The sequence below is a fragment of the Scardinius erythrophthalmus genome (genome assembly GCF_964197995.2).
Source record: "Scardinius erythrophthalmus genome assembly, chromosome: 2".
Lineage (NCBI taxonomy): Eukaryota > Metazoa > Chordata > Actinopteri > Cypriniformes > Leuciscidae > Scardinius > Scardinius erythrophthalmus.
In genome coordinates, this window is record NC_138222.1 from 19,601,343 (window position 1) to 19,623,161 (window position 21,819).

The window sequence follows — 21,819 nt, forward strand, 5'->3', positions numbered from 1 at the left end:
TTATCTTTTACCTTTATATCTGGTTGCATTACCTCTTACCAGGACTGGGCCCTCATTAAATTATGGAATACTTTTTTTTAAACATTTTAAAAAAGGGGCCTATTTGTGGAAAAAATACGTAATATTTGAGTTACATAAAAACTTTTTATTTGTTTTCTTCCTAATTGTCCTTGAAATAGTGGTCAACCCCCTGCATTTTGGCAAGAACGGTTAAAAATCCCGGAAGTGTTCTTGACACGCCCATTTTACCGAGGATGCATAGGTTGGTAACTTGTGTGAACTTGACAGCAGAAATATCCCAGCATTCATTTCGGCATTCGAGGAAAGAGAGGCAGGTCAATACAGCAAGTAGTTTTTCTACAATTTCGTACGCTATTTTATCACTAAATTCACTTCTGAGAACATTTAATGCGAGAAATCAACTGTGTAGATTTCAAATATTGGCATTTTTACGAAAATGTATGGCAAATTGAAAATGTGCTCAAACGTTTTAGGAAGTGAGAATCTCCATAAGCGTAGCTTTATTGTTATGAATATACATTACATTGTAGTGTACAGTTGTAGAGTAATCCCTTGAGCTGAGGGTAGGCTTGGGCGTTAAAGCCTGGCTGTTATCATCAATAATTCTCGTTATGTTTGGGTAGGCTACTGCAGGCGTCTATGCGGGGGTATTATTGCGCAATACCAGCAAGAACACATCGTCTCAAACTGTCAGCAGCGTTCTGTGTGCTCGTCACCTTAAAAAAAAAACCCTATCTAAGATTATCTCGTCCCGGGCCCAGGCAAGACTGTCAGCTGGCCTGCATACATGCATAGGTAAAATGGTGAGTGACAGAATGGAACCGGAAGCAGGAAATTGAACTATGGAAGAGATCCATTTAACTATGAATAGAACCATCAGCTTATCATTTTCAGAGCACCTCATTAAATGTATACTTGCATGGCATTTGCAGTGGAAAAAATTCTTGAATTTCTTGGAAAAGGATGTTGATGGTTCGGTGAGTGTCAAACGTTGAAGTTGCAATCGTTTTCTTCTCTGTTGGATGAAGAAGATATGATGAACTTGAGTGGTTTGTTTGACTATGTTCTGGTTGAAAGGTTTTCTCTCTCTCCATGAGCACATGGCTGACCACATGCAGATTGTGACCTGCCGGCCCTGATATTATGATCACAGTAAAATAAAATAAATTAAATAAGTGATCAAAACAGCAGGAACGATCTGAAATTGGGAATAATCAATAGCACTAGTGACTAATCTTTAGATTTGCTTGGACCAACACTCCATAGTGGGTCACAGCTGCTGCGTGTTCAAGACCACACTGTGTGTGTCCCTCCAAGAGTTTAGTCAACATGCTGATGAAAATTCTCATTACTATAAGAATTCTTCTCTAGCTACACAGTTTACATGTAATTAAATTTAGGTTTAATTGACAAGGTAACTGCAAATTTAGCCGACAGCGTTCAGCAAGGACTACGCCTAAACTAGTGAAGGTGAAATTCAGCTGAGAAGAATTGAAAGTAAGGAAAGAGAAAGTGAAAAATCAGAAACCCTAAATGGGGTTAAAGGAAAAGTATTTAGATCACTTTGCACTGCATACACACAAGCTGTAGTTAAAGGCTTCAAGTAAATGATGATAACCACTAACTGTAGAAGTTATTATTTAGCTTAGCCTAAGCTGAAGGGACGTTATGTTAGGCTAGCTTTGCCACCTAGGCTGGTTTGTTTACAATATGACATCACAAGTTAGCACTTCCTGTGACAAGTTGTTGTCATGGGAACCAGTGCAAGTCAGAGCAATTCAACAGTCCATTTTACCGAGGATGCATAGGTTGGTAACTTGTGTGAACTTGACAGCAGAAATATCCCAGCATTCATTTCGGCATTCGAGGAAAGAGAGGCAGGTCAATACAGCAAGTAGTTTTTCTACAATTTCGTACGCTATTTTATCACTAAATTCACTTCTGAGAACATTTAATGCGAGAAATCAACTGTGTAGATTTCAAATATTGGCATTTTTACGAAAATGTATGGCAAATTGAAAATGTGCTCAAACGTTTTCGGAAGTGAGAATCTCCATAAGCGTAGCTTTATTGTTATGAATATACATTACATTGTAGTGTACAGTTGTAGAGTAATCCCTTGAGCTGAGGGTAGGCTTGGGCGTTAAAGCCTGGCTGTTATCATCAATAATTCTCGTTATGTTCGGGTAGGCTACTGCAGGCGTCTATGCGGGGGTATTATTGCGCAATACCAGCAAGAACACATCGTCTCAAACTGTCAGCAGCGTTCTGTGTGCTCGTCACCTTAAAAAAAAAAACCCTATCTAAGATTATCTCGTCCCGGGCCCAGGCAAGACTGTCAGCTGGCCTGTATACATGCATAGGTAAAATGGTGAGTGACAGAATGGAACCGGAAGCAGGAAATTGAACTATGGAAGAGATCCATTTAACTATGAATAGAACCATCAGCTTATCATTTTCAGAGCACCTCATTAAATGTATACTTGCATGGCATTTGCAGTGGAAAAAATTCTTGAATTTCTTGGAAAAGGATGTTGATGGTTCGGTGAGTGTCAAACGTTGAAGTTGCAATCGTTTTCTTCTCTGTTGGATGAAGAAGATATGATGAACTTGAGTGGTTTGTTTGACTATGTTCTGGTTGAAGGTTTTCTCTCTCTCCATGAGCACATGGCTGACCACATGCAGATTGTGACCTGCCGGCCCTGATATTATGATCACAGTAAAATAAAATAAATTAAATAAGTGATCAAAACAGCAGGAACGATCTGAAATTGGGAATAATCAATAGCACTAGTGACTAATCTTTAGATTTGCTTGGACCAACACTCCATAGTGGGTCACAGCTGCTGCGTGTTCAAGACCACACTGTGTGTGTCCCTCCAAGAGTTTAGTCAACATGCTGATGAAAATTCTCATTACTATAAGAATTCTTCTCTAGCTACACAGTTTACATGTAATTAAATTTAGGTTTAATTGACAAGGTAACTGCAAATTTAGCCGACAGCGTTCAGCAAGGACTACGCCTAAACTAGCGAAGGTGAAATTCAGCTGAGAAGAATTGAAAGTAAGGAAAGAGAAAGTGAAAAATCAGAAACCCTAAATGGGGTTAAAGGAAAAGTATTTAGATCACTTTGCACTGCATACACACAAGCTGTAGTTAAAGGCTTCAAGTAAATGATGCTAACCACTAACTGTAGAAGTTATTATTTAGCTTAGCCTAAGCTGAAGGGACGTTATGTTAGGCTAGCTTTGCCACCTAGGCTGGTTTGTTTACAATATGACATCACAAGTTAGCACTTCCTGTGACAAGTTGTTGTCATGGGAACCAGTGCAAGTCAGAGCAATTCAACAGTCCATGAAGAATGTCTGCACATTTTAAACGAGTTATGCATGTTTAAACGAGTTAAAATGTGGTGCCTATACTTTAAGTTTTTCAAAAACTTGATGTTACATTCAGTAAAATGCAACTATGGTTTGGCATTTGCAAATTTTACTCATGTAACTCTTTTTTTACTTCAAACAACTTTTTGTACTTGCTTAAAGAGTAAGGAAATAGATTTGCTGTAAGTCAAAGCTTGTCTAAGCATGCGTAGTTGCTTCCATCTCATGCATGAATACTGACATTCCTTTCAGCGAGTGAAACACAGTTTTGATCGCCGGGTAGCTATGCTTGTAGATGCAGCTAAAATTTAGATTAATTACATCAATCTAACAATAATTTGTAAGGCCTTTACTTTGTAGAAAGGGGAGTGTCACCCAAGTCTACGTATGTATAACACTGTACTGAGATTTCTTCATCAGAAACAGATTAAGCAATACTGCAATTTGGATTTCTTCAACCAAAGCAGAATAATAAATACCGGTACAGTTTACATGCCGCTGAGATGAGATTCCTTTGTCAAACAGACTTACGCTTTAATGCTGAAATTAGGATTTCTTTGCCAAAATCCAATTAAAATTATGCCGACGCCATTTGAACATATGCTAAGAGGTGTTAAGACTCTTTCACTTACAGTAGAGATGTCAATTCCAGCTATCGTTTTTTTCTGCATTTAAACAAGCCATCAACTAGTGATCAAAATGCGTATCGGATGTTGTGTCCCATTTGGATCGGAATGATCAAATGCACACTTTTAAACAGTAGTTTAAATGAAGGGTTACTAGGTCATGTTAGCTTACCCAGCTCAGGTTGTTTGCTTACAATCTGGCGTCAGGGTGACATTTGCCCTATTTGGAGGTAGTGTTTCCTGTAACAAGTCATTGTCATAGAAACTAATGTGTAGCAGTGCCAATTCAATCAGCATGTAGCAAATGTATGTTTCAAAAGAGCCTGTTGGCATGTGAGGCTTACACACCCATTCAAGATTTTCTTTAAATCAGTAAAATTCTAATTTTACTAATGCAGACCCTTGCTTCTCTTTGAGCACACATTTTCATCTACTTAAAAAGTTTTATGCCCTATGCTGACTAGAACCCTTTCTGAGGAGGCCTTGTGTGTTAAAGGCCTTCTGCGTCAGGTCACGCGTCGTTGAGTGGGCATTGAGTGGGGGCAGGCCTTACTGCCCAAATGGTGACTAACTGGTTTCGGAGGAAAAGGTTCTTGAAGCTGGTGTCTTCCTCCGTCCCAGGTTTGTTGCAAGCTCCGATGTAAGCTCGTTCTGAGTCTGTGGTAGCACAGGGACTTTTAGATCTGCCCTGCTTGGTGTCTGTGGCAGCGCTCAGTCTGCATTCAGACTCTAAGTCTGAGAATCCTATTATGATGGCTTGTTCCAGATGCTGGTATCGCCACAGCCAAAGCCAGAACGCACCGCCACTCTGGGCTGGATGTGATCCAGAGCAGGTAGAGGTTTGTCTTGGTGTGTCACACCGGTCGAAGACTACTGATGAAAATCAATGTCTCGTAGATTGGCAGGGACGTCGTGGTCTCCTGCAAGCTCTGGTGTGAATGCAGGGATGTTTCTGACCATTCGCTTGAGGTCTTAGAGTGTCACTTTTTTTAATTAAGGTTTGTCTGATTTAATCATTTTACTCCTGCGGCTGCAGAGGCTCTAAGGAAACTGGCTGGTGAAGTGTTAAGCTATTCCCCCCTTTGTGCAGGGCTGAGGAAGCTTACACTGCTGAAGTTCAGCAGGGTACATCTTTCTTGTGGGGTCCATTTGCAGTTGGTTGGACTGTTTCAGTTCTTCTTTGGACCACATTGAGTTTGTCTATAATGTTACAGCTGTAACGCAAAGAAGATGGTCAGATTACCAGCTCTCTCTCTATATGTATTTAAAGTACTGAAATTACCAACAAACGGACTCTGTCCTTCTTGAACTGTCTACAAACAACAGATGGCATCTATCAGCTCAAGTAACTCATTGATGGCTGTGTATAGACACCTCTTTTATGAGTTTACACGGGAAGCCACGAGCGCAAGGCGCCACGATGTCTGAGATTACGCAGATCCCCCAGGGATAGACACTGATTTATACGTCAGAAAACAACAAGACTTTGTCCGGCCAGATGTGCTGGCTAATGATCTCATCAAACCAAACACACACACACATAGGCAAGAGAGCAAAAGTTCAGCGGCAGCATGAACTCTCAGTCCTGGTCACACACACGCACACACACACACAGAAACACACATGGATCCTACCACGCGTGATCAAAATCATTTGGTACAATGTTTAAAATGTATTTTCTTGATGTGTGCATGATCCCTTGTCCCAAATATTATGCCTATATAACTTTATTGGTTTGGAATCAATGTGATGTGACTATAATCGTGTATTTGTGTGTAATTATGTCATAGCAGTGCCATTCATGGTATCGTCTTGTTCCAGATATCCCAACGGTCTCGAATGTTTAACGCAACATATCAGAGGATGCATTGTTTTATTAATACCAGTGATATTAATGTTACGAACGAATCTATCGTTCCAATTTCTAAGAGGAAGGGGGGTATAGATCTCGAAACGTCAGGAGGTGTGCCCGATCCGTTGTTAAAGACGGTTGGCCCACGTCCGTGAGAGGGCGTGAGTTTTGGCCCCTTCAAAATATCATGCTTCCCTTCTCTCTCTCTCTCTTCCTTCTTCGCTCACGCTCTTCTCGCTCTTATACCGCTCTTCTCTCTCCGGTCCCTGACCTCCCCGGCAGCGCTTCTCCAAGGATCATCTGAAGAAGGCCTTAGTCTTCTCCTCGGACAACACATGTTCGAGTCGTAGCTGCCGTTCTTTGCAACTAAGCTCATCCGTGCCTTTCCCCTCAAAAAGGGAAATGATCTAACTTTCTCGGTAACTTAAATTCAAGTAAGCCTTTACATCGTCTTGCGAAACGACCCAGAAGACGAACTGAACCTTCTCGGTAATGTTACATGCAGTGAGCCTTTAAACTTCGCGGCACCTGAAGACACAGCAGAAACAGGATCGACATCGTCACGCTGCCCTGCCTCAGCCTCACGCCGAACAGAGAACAAACGTGCAAGTAAAACATTATTCTGATAAAACTGCTTTCCAGGTTGTCTCGTGAACTTAGGTTCTATTTGTATGTAATAATTACTAGCTTCCCCATTCTCTGCCTTTCTTTCTATCTTTCTTTCATTTCATGTTACTTCTGATCACGTATTTTTATTGTTTGGTTATCTGTTTGTTTGTTTATTGTGTGCATTTTTACGTAAGTTTATGTTCGTAGATCATATAATCATAGTTTTGCATTTATTAAAATTCATAAATACTTTTTCACTGCCTCTGTGTTTGAAGAATCCACCTTTTAAGTCAATGAATCTAAAAAGATCTTAAGCTACAAGCTCGATATTAGACTACATTCAGTAGTTTTAATTAATAAACTCAGAAGGTTTGATGTCCGTGGCCAGGAGATCAAACTTTCTTGGAGTTTGTAAAGAGATAACCCTTCTTAACTGTGATAATCTCACCTTTATTCGCTGGACGAATAACGATTAGATCAGTTACAGAACCAGTTAATCTCTATAATTGATAAAATAAATGTACATGCGACTTATGAATTATGACCATGAGTCATAATTATTAATATTTCCAAAATTCCCTATATTCTTGAGCTAATTCAAATTTACCCAGAGTCGCAAACGCTACACAGCATTACTGAGTCAGTGTTCGGACTTCAGCTCTGGCTGCACGCCGATGACTTTAGCATCTCTCTCTTTGAGTTCAAGCAGTTCTTTAAGTGAAACAGTTCTTTACCTGTCTGTTGGCAGGTGCTCAGCAGCTGTCAGAGCCCCCTGAAGACTGGTGATGTCTTTCAGTTGCTCCTCTCTGTCAGGGTCTTTGCATCTGTTCTGTGCCTTCTCACACTGAGCAGGGTTTGTTCTCTGTGGAATTCTGTGGCTGGCAGCGTTCGTTCATTTACCTCCTGTTTGAGGCCTGCGGGAGCATGGCCAAGGAGAAGATGATGCTGGTCAGCTCTTGGTGGCTCAGGCTGGGTGTCAGACTTCCGCTTTCGTTGAAGTCTAACTGTTCCTTTCTCTGCCGTGGCAGGTCGTTGCCTGCTTCAGGCTGAAGGATGTCCATGACACTGCTCTGCTGGGTCTCCAGGTGGTCCTGGTGGGTGGCAGGGCTGGATGTCTGAGGCCCATCTGTGTGGGAGAACGGCTATGTGGGCCATGTAAGGTGTGAATAGCTGATGTGGAGCAGCTAAGATTTAGTGTTGGTGAGCACACACAACAAAAAGGTTTTGAGTATCTTAGTTGACGTGCTTTAAGCAGCGTCGACTGATGACTGGGCTTTTACATGTCATCAAACTATTACTCAAAATACTGATGGTTCTTTTCACTTGTTGTACTACGAGAGAAACAAATAGAGCAAAACCAAAATAAAACAATAAGATGAAATCAAAAAGGAAAAGGGAGGAAGGAGTGTTTTACCTTTTTAAGTTTAGCTAGGAGACAGGTAAACAGGTGTCACTAATGGTTTATGCTGCGGTTAGACTAAGCTAGCAGGGACACATCAAACATCTCAAGGTCAAAAGAAGAACCAATGGGAAGTGTTTCCAGTTCTATCTGGTGCCTACAGTGCTTTAACTTTAACCGAACTTCATGTACTTAGCTTGGTGCTAAGGAGTGAGGAGGGGTAAAGCACAGACAGGAATTAGGATACTAATAACCTGTGCTAGTTACGGAAACAACAGTTGCTAGAACTACTGTAATTCTATAGAGAGAGATAGAGAGGGGAGATGTTGATAGTAAATATCTAAGATTAGGTAAAAGTAAAGGTAGAATGTCCTTATAGCTCTAGAAAACTAAAAGGAAAGGGGAACACACCAATTGATTTAATTAAATTTCAAATTTAATTAAACTCAATTTAGCTGAATAGGAAAATTCAGGCTGAAACAAAAGTAAATGAAATTAAATAAAATCAAAATAAAGAGTAAACGTGGAATGTCCTCATAGCTCTGGTAACTAAAAGGGAAATTGAATAAGCAAATTGATTTAATTAAATTCCAAATTTAATTAAATTCAACTTAACTGAAAGGCTCAACAGGTGAGGTCAAATACCATCAGTAAACCACTCCCCTCTCTCTCTCAAAATAAACAGTGATGAGTGCCTGTGAGTAGGGGTGTGACGGTTAGTATATAACCGTGAGACCGATGGTTATAGTTGAACACCGTCATTACAACTCTATAACCGCCAAAACCGTGTTATTAAAATATTTTTTACAAACATTTTTTACAAACATTTTTTATCATAGAGAATGTTTAAAAAATACTAATTAAAAACAATTGTTAACAGTCGTTATTAATGGTCTACGTCGTTTCCAACTGTAGGCTATTTGATTCTTTGCCAAGTACCCGACAGCCAATTATTTGAGATAGAAATAAAAGCTATATTAAACAAATGAAAAACATTTGCAATAATAAACATTAGCAATTAACATTTGAAATCGGGAGACATGGTTTTTACCACTTAATGAAGTTTTGTTTTGTAAATCGTCAGACATGATTTTTACCACTTCATTAAGTTTTGCTTTGTAGAAAGCGTTTCTTTAAAACGAATTTCGTTTTGTATAAATTTTATCTTAATTTTAATAAATGTTTAATCAACCAATTGCATGTATTTAATAAAAAGCAAATATAGGAGACAATATAATAACCGTTATGGAGGCTCCGATGCGCCACGTTCACGCATTGCATTGTGAAGTTGAACTAGAGCGCATCTCATCGTAAATGAATGAAACTCAGCGTAGGCCTATGCCTCATACATTAGCATTAAATATCTTTGCTGCATCCTTTCTAGAACAGACAAGGGCTTTCTTGTGGCTCGCGTCAGCAGAGCATTGCATCGTCCATAGACCGCAAAACAATCAGCGGATGGCGGGCGGGTGCGGCTTTGAAATCTGGTCAAAAAACATTGGTGCGGATGATGAGTTATGTGGTGCGGTTGCGGATGAAATAATACCCCATCCGCGTTGATAACAACATTGAACACTACACAACCCCCCCCCCCCCCATGACGACGGTTATGTTACGAACCGTCACATTTGACTCTCGTCATAACCGTCATCACCAATTCTGAAACCGGCACACCCCTACCTGTGAGACATGCTTCGTGAAGCTCTAGAACCAGTGTGAATCATCATTTTTCTCAAATCAGTGGTTCGGAGCATGTATCAAACTGCTAAAGTCACGTGATTTCAGTAAACGGGGCTTCTTTATGTGTCATAGCTGTTTCTAAATTATTTTAAATTTCAATGGTTTGTCGCTACGTCTCATGAACCAGTGTGTATCTGTTTTGTATGTGATCTTGTATCAGATTATACACATTTAATGACGCATTTGATATAGGGAAGAGGCGTATTTAATAGTCTCTTATTAGTCTGGTTGACCAAGCTTTTATAAAATGAGCCCTACAGGTTACTAAGATATCGTGCCTTGAAAGACACCTCATATTAAAAGGTATTATATGGTTTGTGGATTGCCATTACATGATTACACCTTTGATAAAACATTTGCGATTGCTTTGTAAAAGGTGTTTCATTAAGTTGAGTTTTCGTCACCAGCGGGGCGCTTCAAAACAATGAATTATTTGTGACGCAATTGACTCGTTTGATTCAACGATTGTAAATACACAGCATCAAAAAACTAATAGTATTAAAAGACATGACAGAAGACAGTTAATCATTTACAAAATGTTCTGGGATGCATGCTCATTTATAGATATAGAAAGTCTTTTTAAATGTCTAGGTTTTTTCTCCTATGGCCGAGGTCCTGACCACATTTTTCACAGCAATAAAGACATCTTATGTGATCATCGCCCCGGCAACTGAAACCTTTCCTGCTCTCTTGTCTCTTTTGGGGAGGATGTTTCATTCCTAAGAGTGGGCTTTGAAGCCTATTTGTTAAATGTAACAATCAGTTATGTGTCTGATTGGCTGTCGTTACACCCTTGTACCAAATCAAAAAACAAAAATAACGCCTCTAACTAACTCCCTACACTACCCATGTTATAATGATTTATCTAATTTTACCCCCAAAATAAAATACACAGTGTGACTACCTCCCTTTCTATTCAAAAACAGTGTCAAAATTGTTAAAACCAAAAAAGGTAAAGTAAAAAATAAAAATAACATCCTTACTCTGGGGCTGGGTCTATTCTTACATCAAGCTTTTTGCATTCACATTCGCTTCTCCACCCTCTCTGATTATAAAATTTATGGTAATATTGGCTCCCCAACATGGCTAGACATTCTGCTGGGCAATATGGAGTTATTCGACCAGTTTGATTTTCACAATACTGCGAATAGAATCTGGCACAGTGTACGTTGTCATACTGGTTTGGCACTATCGTTAACTTTTTCAAAGGTGAGGGTGAGCATAAAACACAAGTGCTTTTTGTCGTCTGTTTTACCGTGTATTCTGCCCACCTGTACCATTCATTGTGATAAGCTGTATACAATAGTTTCTCTTTTCTTAGTTCTGATTCAAAGTCATATTCAGTTTTGGTATAGTTCTCATCAGTGGCCCAAACCCATTCCAAGGCTCTTTTTACATTGTGTCTGCTTGTTTTGTTACCTTGAGTTGGTTCAGTCATGTTATGGTAACTCATCCCTTTCAACATCGGAGAAGTCGATGTCGGGGATATCGATGTTGGGGAAATCAACCTGCCCTTCCTATTTGTCCATTGTTGCGACATTCTCAGTTGGTACTGACTGCTCTTCTATCTCTTTTTTGACAACTGGCTGCTCTTCTATCTCTTCTCTGTTTTCATGAATTTCTACCCACATATGACTGGTATGGTTGGAGTTGCTCCTCAAAACTACCACTTCCACCAGCTTTTCCAGTGTCCAATTATCTACCAGTGCTGGTCTGATTTTCCCTCCCTGTCCGACTTTAACGATTGTCACTTTCTCACTGTACTGGCCTTAGACATGAGCTCACTACCAAATCGTGGCTCCTCCCAAACCCTGAGGCCAAGTGTACCACGCATCTCTTTTCAGGTATGGGATGTACAATGGATTTAGCTTTATTTCTGATTTAGTCAGCAATGACTCCAAAAGGGTATTTTTGAGAAGGTCAAATCTGTTCAAGTATGGTCTTACGGCTTCAAGGGTTATCTGTCTTTTGATCACCTTAACCCAATTCAATAAGGGCCGCTCATCCTCAAGTTGATTCAGATATGTGATTTTTGTCAATTTTTGTAAGAATTCATTTTTATTTTGAGCCGTCAATTCTTGTATCTGCCCTTCATCACCTAAGAATTCTTTTTCTAACCAAAAATGATGCCTTTGGTTTGTCTTAATGCCTTTTTAACCCTCAGAGGTCGGCAATCACGCCGGCGTGATCTGCTCGCTTTTTTCCTTATGAGTTGAATTGAGACCCGAAATACTCTTTTGACTTTGATTTTACAAAACAAGTTTCATACATCAATCGATTCTGTTAAATGTGTATTATTTTTGTGTATACTCACAATAAAAACAGTGTTGTGCTTTTTGACAAATAAAGAAAAATAAACACGAGGCGAGTTCTGCCTTCTCTCTGCCAGTGTAGTCTGAAATGCGTCCGAAATAAGCGAATACTCAGTCAAACAGGCATACAGACACACAGGTATGAAGCTTGAATTCTCTTCTTTTAAATGAAGTAATTTATATAAAAAACAAATATTCTCATCTTGTGAAATCTGTATTAAAAGAGAGCGATTCCAGTCGAGCTAATTACAGCTCATTCAAATGTAATGTGACTCCACCCACGGAGAGCGCACGCTATTCAAACGCAAATGGCTGAGGCAATCCAAGCGCAATCCTGTGAACGCCCACATATCAGCTTGAGAAAACACAAGTTTATTCAGATCATTACTTGTTTACACCGTCTTGCAGCGCTTTGTGAGGAATAATAATAATGGAAAATGTCCCTCAGAAGTGCGGGTATATCGAGGAGCGAGCTGAGGAATACTAGTAAGTTTTTTTCCTTCTCACGTGAATTTCTTCACGTGGGTTTCTGTTTATTAATGAATAAACGGCAGAGATGCGCGCTGTTTACCACAGCTGGCAAAGACAGTTTAAATTTAAATCGCGTGTGTGAATGAATGATGATGTTTTAGCAAACTGTATTGCTATACTGAGATGAGTAAAAATCGACTGAAATGTGTTGAAATCAAATGTAGGCTATTTGTATAAGCAACGTATTAAACTGCAAATTAACAATATGCCCTAATATTTCATGAAAACAACGTTACAGTCAGGCGAAATATGAAAGACAACATCTTGTTGACTAGATTTGGGTACAGTTTTTACTGTAGAATATACTGCCACGTCAAATAAGCTTTTGTTTAGCAATTTCTATATATAAAATACTGTTTTTGTCAAAAATAAAGTCATCAACTAAGATGTTAGCTGTTCCAATGTTGACTATATTCAAACTAATGAAGATAAAATGTAGGCCTATAATCATTTTTTTTTACAAAAAAAGAGAACACTTGAAATATTGTTGTAATTGTAATTATTGTTGTAATTGTAACCTTTTTAATAAAATAGCAAAACATATTTACAAGATAGATGTAAGCAAAATCTTAAATGGTCAATATAAGTCTTCTTCTAAATATATCTTTTGTCCTTGCATTGTGGCTCAGTCAGTTTCACACCTGAATGAATGGCTAATTATGCAGAGTGGGTGGGACATTGTATTCTAAGGTGTAAACCACTCCTCGTTCACGCCCCCCTCGCATATTGGCTTTCCAAGCAAAAATGTTTACATCAATTTAAATCAATGTATGGTTTTATGTGAACGATAAAGCAAGACTATTTCCACATAATTTTGAAGAAAAAACTCTAGGCGAGGACATCCATTAGTCAAAAGTCTTATTGACACATATTTACTATGTGTTTTGTGGCCTTATTTCAGAAATTTTATTTTTTATTTTTTTCAATAACCATGCATAAACATTATTCTCTCAAAAATGAAAACATGTACATGCACGTGGCTCACATATTATGGTAGCCCTGTTTGTGCTTTATAGAGTGAATTTACACCTTTGCCATTAATATGTTTATAAGCAACTGAAAAAAGCACAAATGTCAGGGCATGTCAGAACATCTCAAGGGCCCCAAAAACAGCCCAGACCCCAGAGGGTTAAAGTCAATTTCTTCTTTTCTTTCCCTCAGTTCCTTCCTATACTCTGCCTCATAATGATCTCTCACTCTGGTCCACATGTGTTCTTATCTTCAGGCTTCAAAAAATATAAAAAAAAAATATATATATATATACATATATAAAAAACTCTATCACTGTCATCTCTCTCCCTCCTTATTTCTTTATCTCAATACAAATGTATTTAGTTCACACACCTGGGATTTCATTCACACATACACTTTTACTCATTTTTTTTTTTTTCTTGTAACAAATGGAGAGACAAAGTTAATTTATTCAGTTTTTGTTTAGTATGGGCTGTGTTTCCCGATCTGGATCACAGCGTTTGCAATCTGGAAAGTGTTGGCAAGCCCAGTATCTGGGAGTATTTTTTATTTTATGAACTCTATATTTTCTTAAATTCTTTATATTAATTAGTTTTTCATTGTCCATTGAACTTCATCAATCTTGTCTTTCCATTTTTAATCAATTTTTCTTAAATACAATTTTATGTTCTATTTCGGAATAAATCAAGCACTTCTTGCTTTATTTTTATCGCACTTCTTGCTTATTTATCTAACTGATGCACTTCTTGCGTTTAAGCACTTCTTGCTTTTTATCTAACTGACGCACTTCTTGCTTTTTATCTAACTGACGCACTTCTTGCAGACCTGCCAACCTGTACGCATTTTGCGTAGCGGATACGCATTTTGACTTCAAAGTACGCTGCTACGATTTGTCACTCTAAACTACGCAAAAACCTGGTGACGCCTCTGTGCACGCGCTGTCGTCAAATCAAGCTACAGCAAAAGAAGAAAAGTTCGACCAATCATAGCGCTGGGTTCATTCCCCAAATAGCAAGCGGGGATGATTGACAAATGCGTAAGGCCTATCATTAAAAAGAGACTGAAAATCGACACCAATAAAGATTCCCGCCCGACCTCCCGCGGCCGCCGTCTGACTGATTTCATAAGCGTGGACAGTACAGTACGGTACTTCTGATTCCTGATTCTGAAGGTAAACGGCCTGGGGTCGATGTGGAAAGTTGATTAAGTTAACTTAATCTTATGGATTCGATGATCACACAGATCGCTTGGATTATCTTAAAATACTCCGTTAAGTTATTCATGGTCACTCAGAAAAGAGGAAGACATCATTCAGTCATGCAAATAATAAAATGCTCAAGTAATGCTGAACTATAAATCTTGAAATCGCTATTGCTTAACGTTAGTGATTATGGAAGTGCTGTGATTTGTGGATTAGCCTAATAAGCGCGAGTCTGGAGAAACAGGTGTTTATTTATTCATTCATTCTCAGTGTTGAGAAACGTAGCCTTCATGTGTTACGTTATTGTGTTAATTATAACTAAAGTACCTAATTATGTTACATATTTATTTTGTATGAGAACTAGCGTGTTAATTACTTATGGATTAAAAAGTACCGTTGTATCAGTGCTGCGCGAGCTCTCTCACAAATGCGACGCGCGTGCACAGAGAGAGAAGATCATTGTAAAATGATAATTGACGGGCTAAGTTTAAATTTTGTTCTTGCTTGTTTTTTTTTCTGTTAAAAATCATTTTGTATTATCCATCCGTGCTTTTAAAATTCGTTAAATGGCGGACGTTTTACTGTTAACACAGCCCTCATTATGTCGGATTCTTTTTAGAATAAGTGATTGGTTATGCTATTATTGGACTCCTGTCTATTCTTGTCAACTGTTTTCTATAAATATGTTTGTATTGGCTAACATTTATTCAGCTAATGCGTGCATGTCCTGTTTAAAATGTGCAATGTTCAAATGCAAAGACAGCACGTCACAAATATAAGCCCTTTTCCCTGTGGTATTTAGTATCATATTAGGATATTGGAAAATAAATTAATTAGCTAATCTTAATTGTACAAAATGTTCCTATGTTTTTATCTTTTTTTTATATATCCTGTGTTCTAGGGGTTTCTTAATTTTAGACTAGTTGACCAGCACACATTATATGCAGTGCAATAATATAATGCATGTGTGTCATCGTCCAAACCGCCCATACAATAAACCCCCCAGCTCCCCCCCCCCCCCCCGTCGTCAGTACGCAAACATTTTTAGCAAGGTTGGCAGGTATGTTCTTGTTTTTTTTTTTTCTAACTGATGCACTTGCTGATTTTTTTATCTAACTGACTCACTTATTGCATTTAAGCACTTCTTGCTTTATTGTACTTATGCATACGCTCCTTCCTTGAGACCTGGAAATTATTACCCCCTTTTGATTCAGTGATCAATTTTGATCAATTTTAGGTTCTTTTTGGTGGTGTCTTATATTTAAGTCCGTTACCAACCTGGCGTTAGCTTACCAGGAGCCACACAAAACAAATATAAGCAAAAAGCTGCTTGCCTTGTTTTATGGCATGCCTTTCTTTTGTGAGGCCTCTGCCAGCACGCCCTCCCTGGTCACCCCTCGACACCTATCCGCTTCTGGCTGAAGCTCACCAATTATGTTGTAGCAAATTCAAAGTTCTCAGATCGGGTCTCAAAGAAATCTCTCAAGAGATAAAGTTCTAGGTCTCAGAAGAATTAACTTTATTGACAAGCAACAAATTGAGACTTGTATCTGACTTGCAATAGTCGACGATACGAATTATTAATTAATTCTGAAGTTTTAATACACCCAGACAGTCTTCATCTAGGCTAATTCAAGTGTTTTCATGCAAAGAATAAAATTGTCATTTCACCGATTGTTGTTAGATTTTTAATTATATTATTATACAATATTATTAATTTAATTTAAAAGCGCTTTTAAAGGCCAGTGAAAGCATAGGCTACTGTCAGTTAAGTCCTATTTGGACGCTAATATTGTTTCTCATGGGCTCGTACGGTATTTTAAACATTTATAGGGGTGAGTCTGTGATTTTAGTGCCGTCCGAATCCATAATATCAGTGTTTTTCTCACCCGACCCACGTAAAAATCCCTGGTCAAATTAGTACCTACTGTTTTTTGACAAACAGGTCGTGTGGGAATTTAATTGCCGTCTGAATCCACATCTCTGAGTTTACAAGAAGAGATTCAAAATCCACTGTTTAAACCCTTTTTGATCACTGCCGAGCACCAAGATGTAGGCCTACACTTTTACTGAAATGCTGGAAAGTATTTCCAAGAACAATATTTCATCGCAGCTCCACCTCAGCGAACAAAAATGGGAAAGAGAAGAAAGCACGTACAAATTTGAAATGGTTATTATGGCAGCGATTGAATAGATTAGAAGTTTTATGTGCTCACTCGTGTCCCTTCAGATTTTTAAGTAAGAAATGCTGTGGCAGAAATCAGGCAACAGTGTCCATCGTGTGAACAGTATAACTGCATTTCTGCTACTTGTCTAAAATGTATGTAGGCTGAAATTTTAGAATAATTAAAGTACAAATTATTGTCTACATTAATAATATAATACGATTCAATATGTATATCCCACATTTCATGGTGCAGTTAATATTACTAGGCTAACGTTTGTCAGCGCTGTTTCAGCTGCCTTTAAACTGGTTTAAATCACTGAGACATTTGTGTTCTTCGCTGAATTCAAGCGCTTCTCACTGGATCTTGCGACCGAGACCGATCAGAGTAAACGCATCTGCTCTAGTAAGCTCATGCTGCGCTGCCATTTGAGCCGAGCGGATTAATGTTCCGTGTGGTGCGCGGTTCAAATTAGTTTAGTTCCGCTTTTGGCGCATAAACATTATCGAACACTTATCAAACTCTTGATATCGTTTTATTGAGAAAAATTATATTGCGATAATTATCATTATCGTTTTATCGCCCAGCCCTAATCTTGTATCAACCACCTATACACATCTCTCTGGGCATGTTAGGTACTTTTCCATCCTCACAGACCCCTTGACCTGGTTTAACCTGGTTTCTGTGTGAGATAGCAATACAGAATTTTACATGAGGCAAAGGAAAATCTCCAACAATACCTAATACAATTTTAAAAGGACAAATCAGGTTGGCTGCTGATAAATTTGTGACAGTACTTGTGGACAGCCTCCAGTTCACGCTCTTGAATGCCATTTTGGTTATTTGCGCTATTCAATAGGACTTCAGTATTTCTCTGAGAAAGGAGAAAATCGAACTCGACAGGTAACAAGTAATGTCATTTTTAGGAGTTGTTTCCTTTCATATGTGCAGGATTTGCTGTCTGAGCTGTCTGCTGTGGCTTATGTTGACATTCTTGATGGAGATGCAGAGGGTCATGTTCGCTTCAAGAGCCCTGAAGATGCACAGACAGTCATCACAGCCCAATCAGAATTTCAGAAAAAATACAACTGGAACCTTGAACTACTCTCAGGTTTGAAGGATTCTTTTCTTTTAATGTATTTTAGGTTAAAACTATAATTTTTAAAGATGAGGTAAAAAATAAATTCTCTATTGATGGATAAAAAGGTGATCATGAGCAGAGGTACTGGCAGAAGATTTTGGTGGACCGACAAGCAAAGCTGAACAGTCCTAGAGAAAAAAAGCGTGGAACAGAAAAGGTAACAAACTACTACAGCCTTTTACAGTAAAAATAAAGGCACTAACTGAGCTAAATAAATTTTAAGTGAAAATTAAATTACGGTCTTATTTCATCAGCATCACATAATATTTGTTGTTTCATAGCTCATTTCTAAAGCTGAGAAAATCATCATTGCTCGGACCAAGGAAGCTAGCAAGCACATCCGCTTTGATGACTGACAGTATGAGCAATAATTCCTTCGACAACAACAAAAAAGTAAAAAGCTATTTTAAATGACCTTGCCAATAAATTGTAAAATGTTTCTGTAATGCTTGGTGTTGATCAGACCTGTTATGTTATTAGAATGTTCTGTAATGAATGAGTTTCATGTTGGAATTTCCTTTCAGAATGAAGTTGTCTGTCATATCCACCATTATTATTTTTATATGCTTGACGGACTTTTTTGTTTTGTTTGCATGAGACATTTTAAGTTGTTTACATATCTTGTCTGGAGTCTAGTGTAAAGAATGTATGTATGTATGCAAAATGTAGTGTGCCAACTTTTCTGAATGAAACAAGCAGGGTTACATACATTTTGATGGCCATTGAAGGCTCCGAAATCAATCAATATAATGTTTGCATATTGGCTTTTTTAAAATAAAATTTATTTCTGAAAGCATTGTTGTTTTGGAAGAAAGTCAGGACTCAGGAAGCCAGGAGTCTGGAATCTGTTATGGTGGGCAGGGGGTTGTCATTGATCCAGTTCCAATTGGGCCCTCCCTTATCACAATATGCAGAAGTAACCCATACTTATCACCCCCCAGATTGTCGCGACCCACCACATCAAGGAACTCCTCATTTGCACTGACACAATCTATGCTCAACTCAACTACACAGATTATTCCCTTTCTAGTGCGTCAAATTCCTGTCAACCAAAAGCAACAAAGATAACGGTGCGCAAGACGATCAAAACCAAAATCGCCAACCAGTTACCCCCATAGATTTGTTTTGTCCCCAGAAGACCCTCTTTTGTAATAAGACCAGGGGTGCTTCTCAATTCTTATTTGTGCATCCTCATTTCCTTTCCTCGCTTTCTTTCCTCTCTTCTCAGCTCCACCCCCTGTAGGATGCGAGGGAAGGCTGCAAGGAAAGAAAACGAGGACGGAGGAATTGAAGGAAAGCTTATTAAGTATGCTTGCTGAAAGCAGCACACTTATTGTTCTTAAGTTTTCTTCTTATTATTATTCCCGGGAGATAAATTTTGGCCAGCTCCTGCGCCTAGGCCCTTTGAGACAGAGACACCGTTCCAACTTTAAAACGTCCGGTCAGTACCAGTGTAAGTTGTTCGCGAAGATAACATCACGAGTCCATGTCGTTCGTCCACCATATTGGATTGAACAGAAAGCGAAACTAAATTTTCACAGTTCACAAATTTGGTCCGAACTTCACGAAACTGGTCATACATGATCCTTGGACCAAGCCTCACAAAAGTTACTAGAGGGATTTTTGATTTTCGGAAGCGTTTGCCTGTCACAGCCAAACGAAATTGGCGGCGTAGAGAATAACTTTTCATGCATTGGTCTAATTTAATCATCTTCATTTATTAATATCTACAGATTTGTATGCATGAATTGTGCATTTCCAGTTCTCAAAACAGTTAATAACAAAAAAAAAAAAACTTTATACAAAATACATCATGGTCTTCTTCGCTAACCGAACAAACAATTCATTGTCTGTGGCTGTGTTTGTGCGCCGCGGGAAATATGCTGCGCATAACATTAGAAAACAAGGAGAAACGCGCAGTCACATGCTCAAACAATCAACAACGTCGCTCTAGATGTGTAAACATTTTTTACAGTCTATGGTAAAAACAAGTGGAAAGCGTGAGCGCGCCGCTCTCTCCTTTCCACAAGCGCTTGCTCTCCCGTGGCGTCTGTCGTTGCTATGCAACCATGAACTGAGAGGTGTGAGGTGTGACAATGATGTGATCACACGGGAGGAGTGAGCATTTACCATGTTCATGTACAGAGACTCATGTGAATGTTGAAGTCAGCAGGACTCAGTGGCATCTGGTCCCTGAAAGAAAAAAAAAAAAAGTGAACATACTGATATCAAGAGAAAGGCCTGCACGATTTTGGGAATACATTTTAGATTTTTCTGGTTAAAATTGCTTTTTAAAATTCAGAGAATACACACACACACACAAATGTTTCCAACAATATATAATATAATGAACACAACGGTTTGTTGTGCCTTGTAGGCATAGGCTATGCGCAGTGCTGCATAAAATAATAATAACAATAACCTATAGCAGCCTATAAATCTTCCAAAAGATTTCAGTAACAACTAAGCTAGAGAAAAATATATTGATTATCATGTTACTTCAAATGTTTCCATTCGTTATGATGATATGAAATAAGATAATAGTAAAAACATGAAGCCGTTTGGTGCGTTTTGCTTTTCGAACGCGATCGCGCTCCAAAATATGAAACATTCAAACGCGATCACGCTCCAAAACATGAAACATTATGGTTATCATATACATATCTACATTTGAGCAGATATCCACAAACACAGTAACAGTAAACACGGGTCTAAATATTATAATATTCACCATATATCTAGCAACAGTTCAACTGCAATGTGAAATTTATGCAACAATAACAAACTAATATGTAAGAATTTCTTACCTTACATCTTTCTTGTCTTCAAATCGCGTTCTTCTTCTTCTGAGGTAAATCCAATGTAAGCTCACGGCGCGTCTTTCAAACTCGATGAAAAGCAGAGACTTAAGTTTTTTCGTGCTTTGTTTTTGAGACAACGAGCGTGTTCGCGTTTCATGTGGAGATTTGCATGTGAATCTCTTTTGTGGGTGTGGTCAAATTAAAAATAATGAGCAAGGGTTTGAGATACTGGACATCTTGTTGGTTTTATACAAATTACTTAAACAGAGAATATTTGTTTTCAGTTTGAATCCGATCATTTAAAAGTACACACTTAAATGTTTATAAAGGTATATGGCTCATAAATGTGTGACAAGTATTCGCCGAGTTTGGTTTCAGTTTTATAGACGTGCTCAAGAAAAAAAAGTTCACCGCGACAGGAGTTAGAAAGCACACCGTTTATTTTCTTTATTTTACAAAAGCACAATGTTTTGATTTGATTGTAAGTGGACACATACAAAAGTAGAAATATCATATCAAATATCAAATATTTATATTTCTTTTTTCTGTATGACCATAAATGACGGAGTAATTTAAGTTTATTGTGCTACAATGTGAAGAAAATCCAGCAAAACGCTCGGGCGCGTTTGTTGACCCCAGAGGGTTAATGATCATTTAGGGGTAAACTAAATCAATCAGGCTCCGTAAGAAGGAAAAAGAAATATTTTGACTTTGTTAACATATAAATTAATTACATTTATTTCAATTTAAACAATTGACATCAGCAGCTTTGCCATAAACATTACTGTAAAGCACAGGATTATCCATCCATCCATCTTCTTCCGCTTATCCGGGGCCGGGTCGCGGGGGCAGCAGTCTAAGCCAAGATGCCCAGACTTCCCTCTCCCTAGACACTTCCTCCAGCTCTTCCGGGGGGACACCGAGGCGTTCCCAGGCCAGCCGGGAGACTTAGTCTCTCCAGCGTGTCCTAGGTCTTCCTCTGGGTCTCCTCCCAGTGGGACGCGCCCGGAACACCTTCCCGGGAAGGCGTCCAGGAGGCATCCGGAACAGATGCCCGAGCCACCTCAG

The 21,819-nt window shown here is 38.7% G+C and overlaps 1 protein-coding gene across 3 annotated transcripts in view; it reads left to right on the forward strand.

Moving 5' to 3' along the window:
* Positions 1–21,819, forward strand: part of larp7 (La ribonucleoprotein 7, transcriptional regulator) — a 51,365-nt gene that overhangs the window by 17,884 nt on the left and 11,662 nt on the right. For 2 of the 3 annotated variants that reach the window (XM_081358758.1, XM_081358760.1), the window contains exons 11-13: positions 17,761–17,920; positions 18,016–18,107; positions 18,232–19,726. In XM_081358758.1, the coding sequence (XP_081214884.1) occupies positions 17,761–17,920; positions 18,016–18,107; positions 18,232–18,306 (327 nt within the window). In that variant the 3' untranslated portion in view covers positions 18,307–19,726. Of the gene's footprint in view, positions 1–17,760; positions 17,921–18,015; positions 18,108–18,231; positions 19,727–21,819 lie in introns of those variants that run through there. The other variant, XM_081358759.1, reaches the window with a different exon arrangement.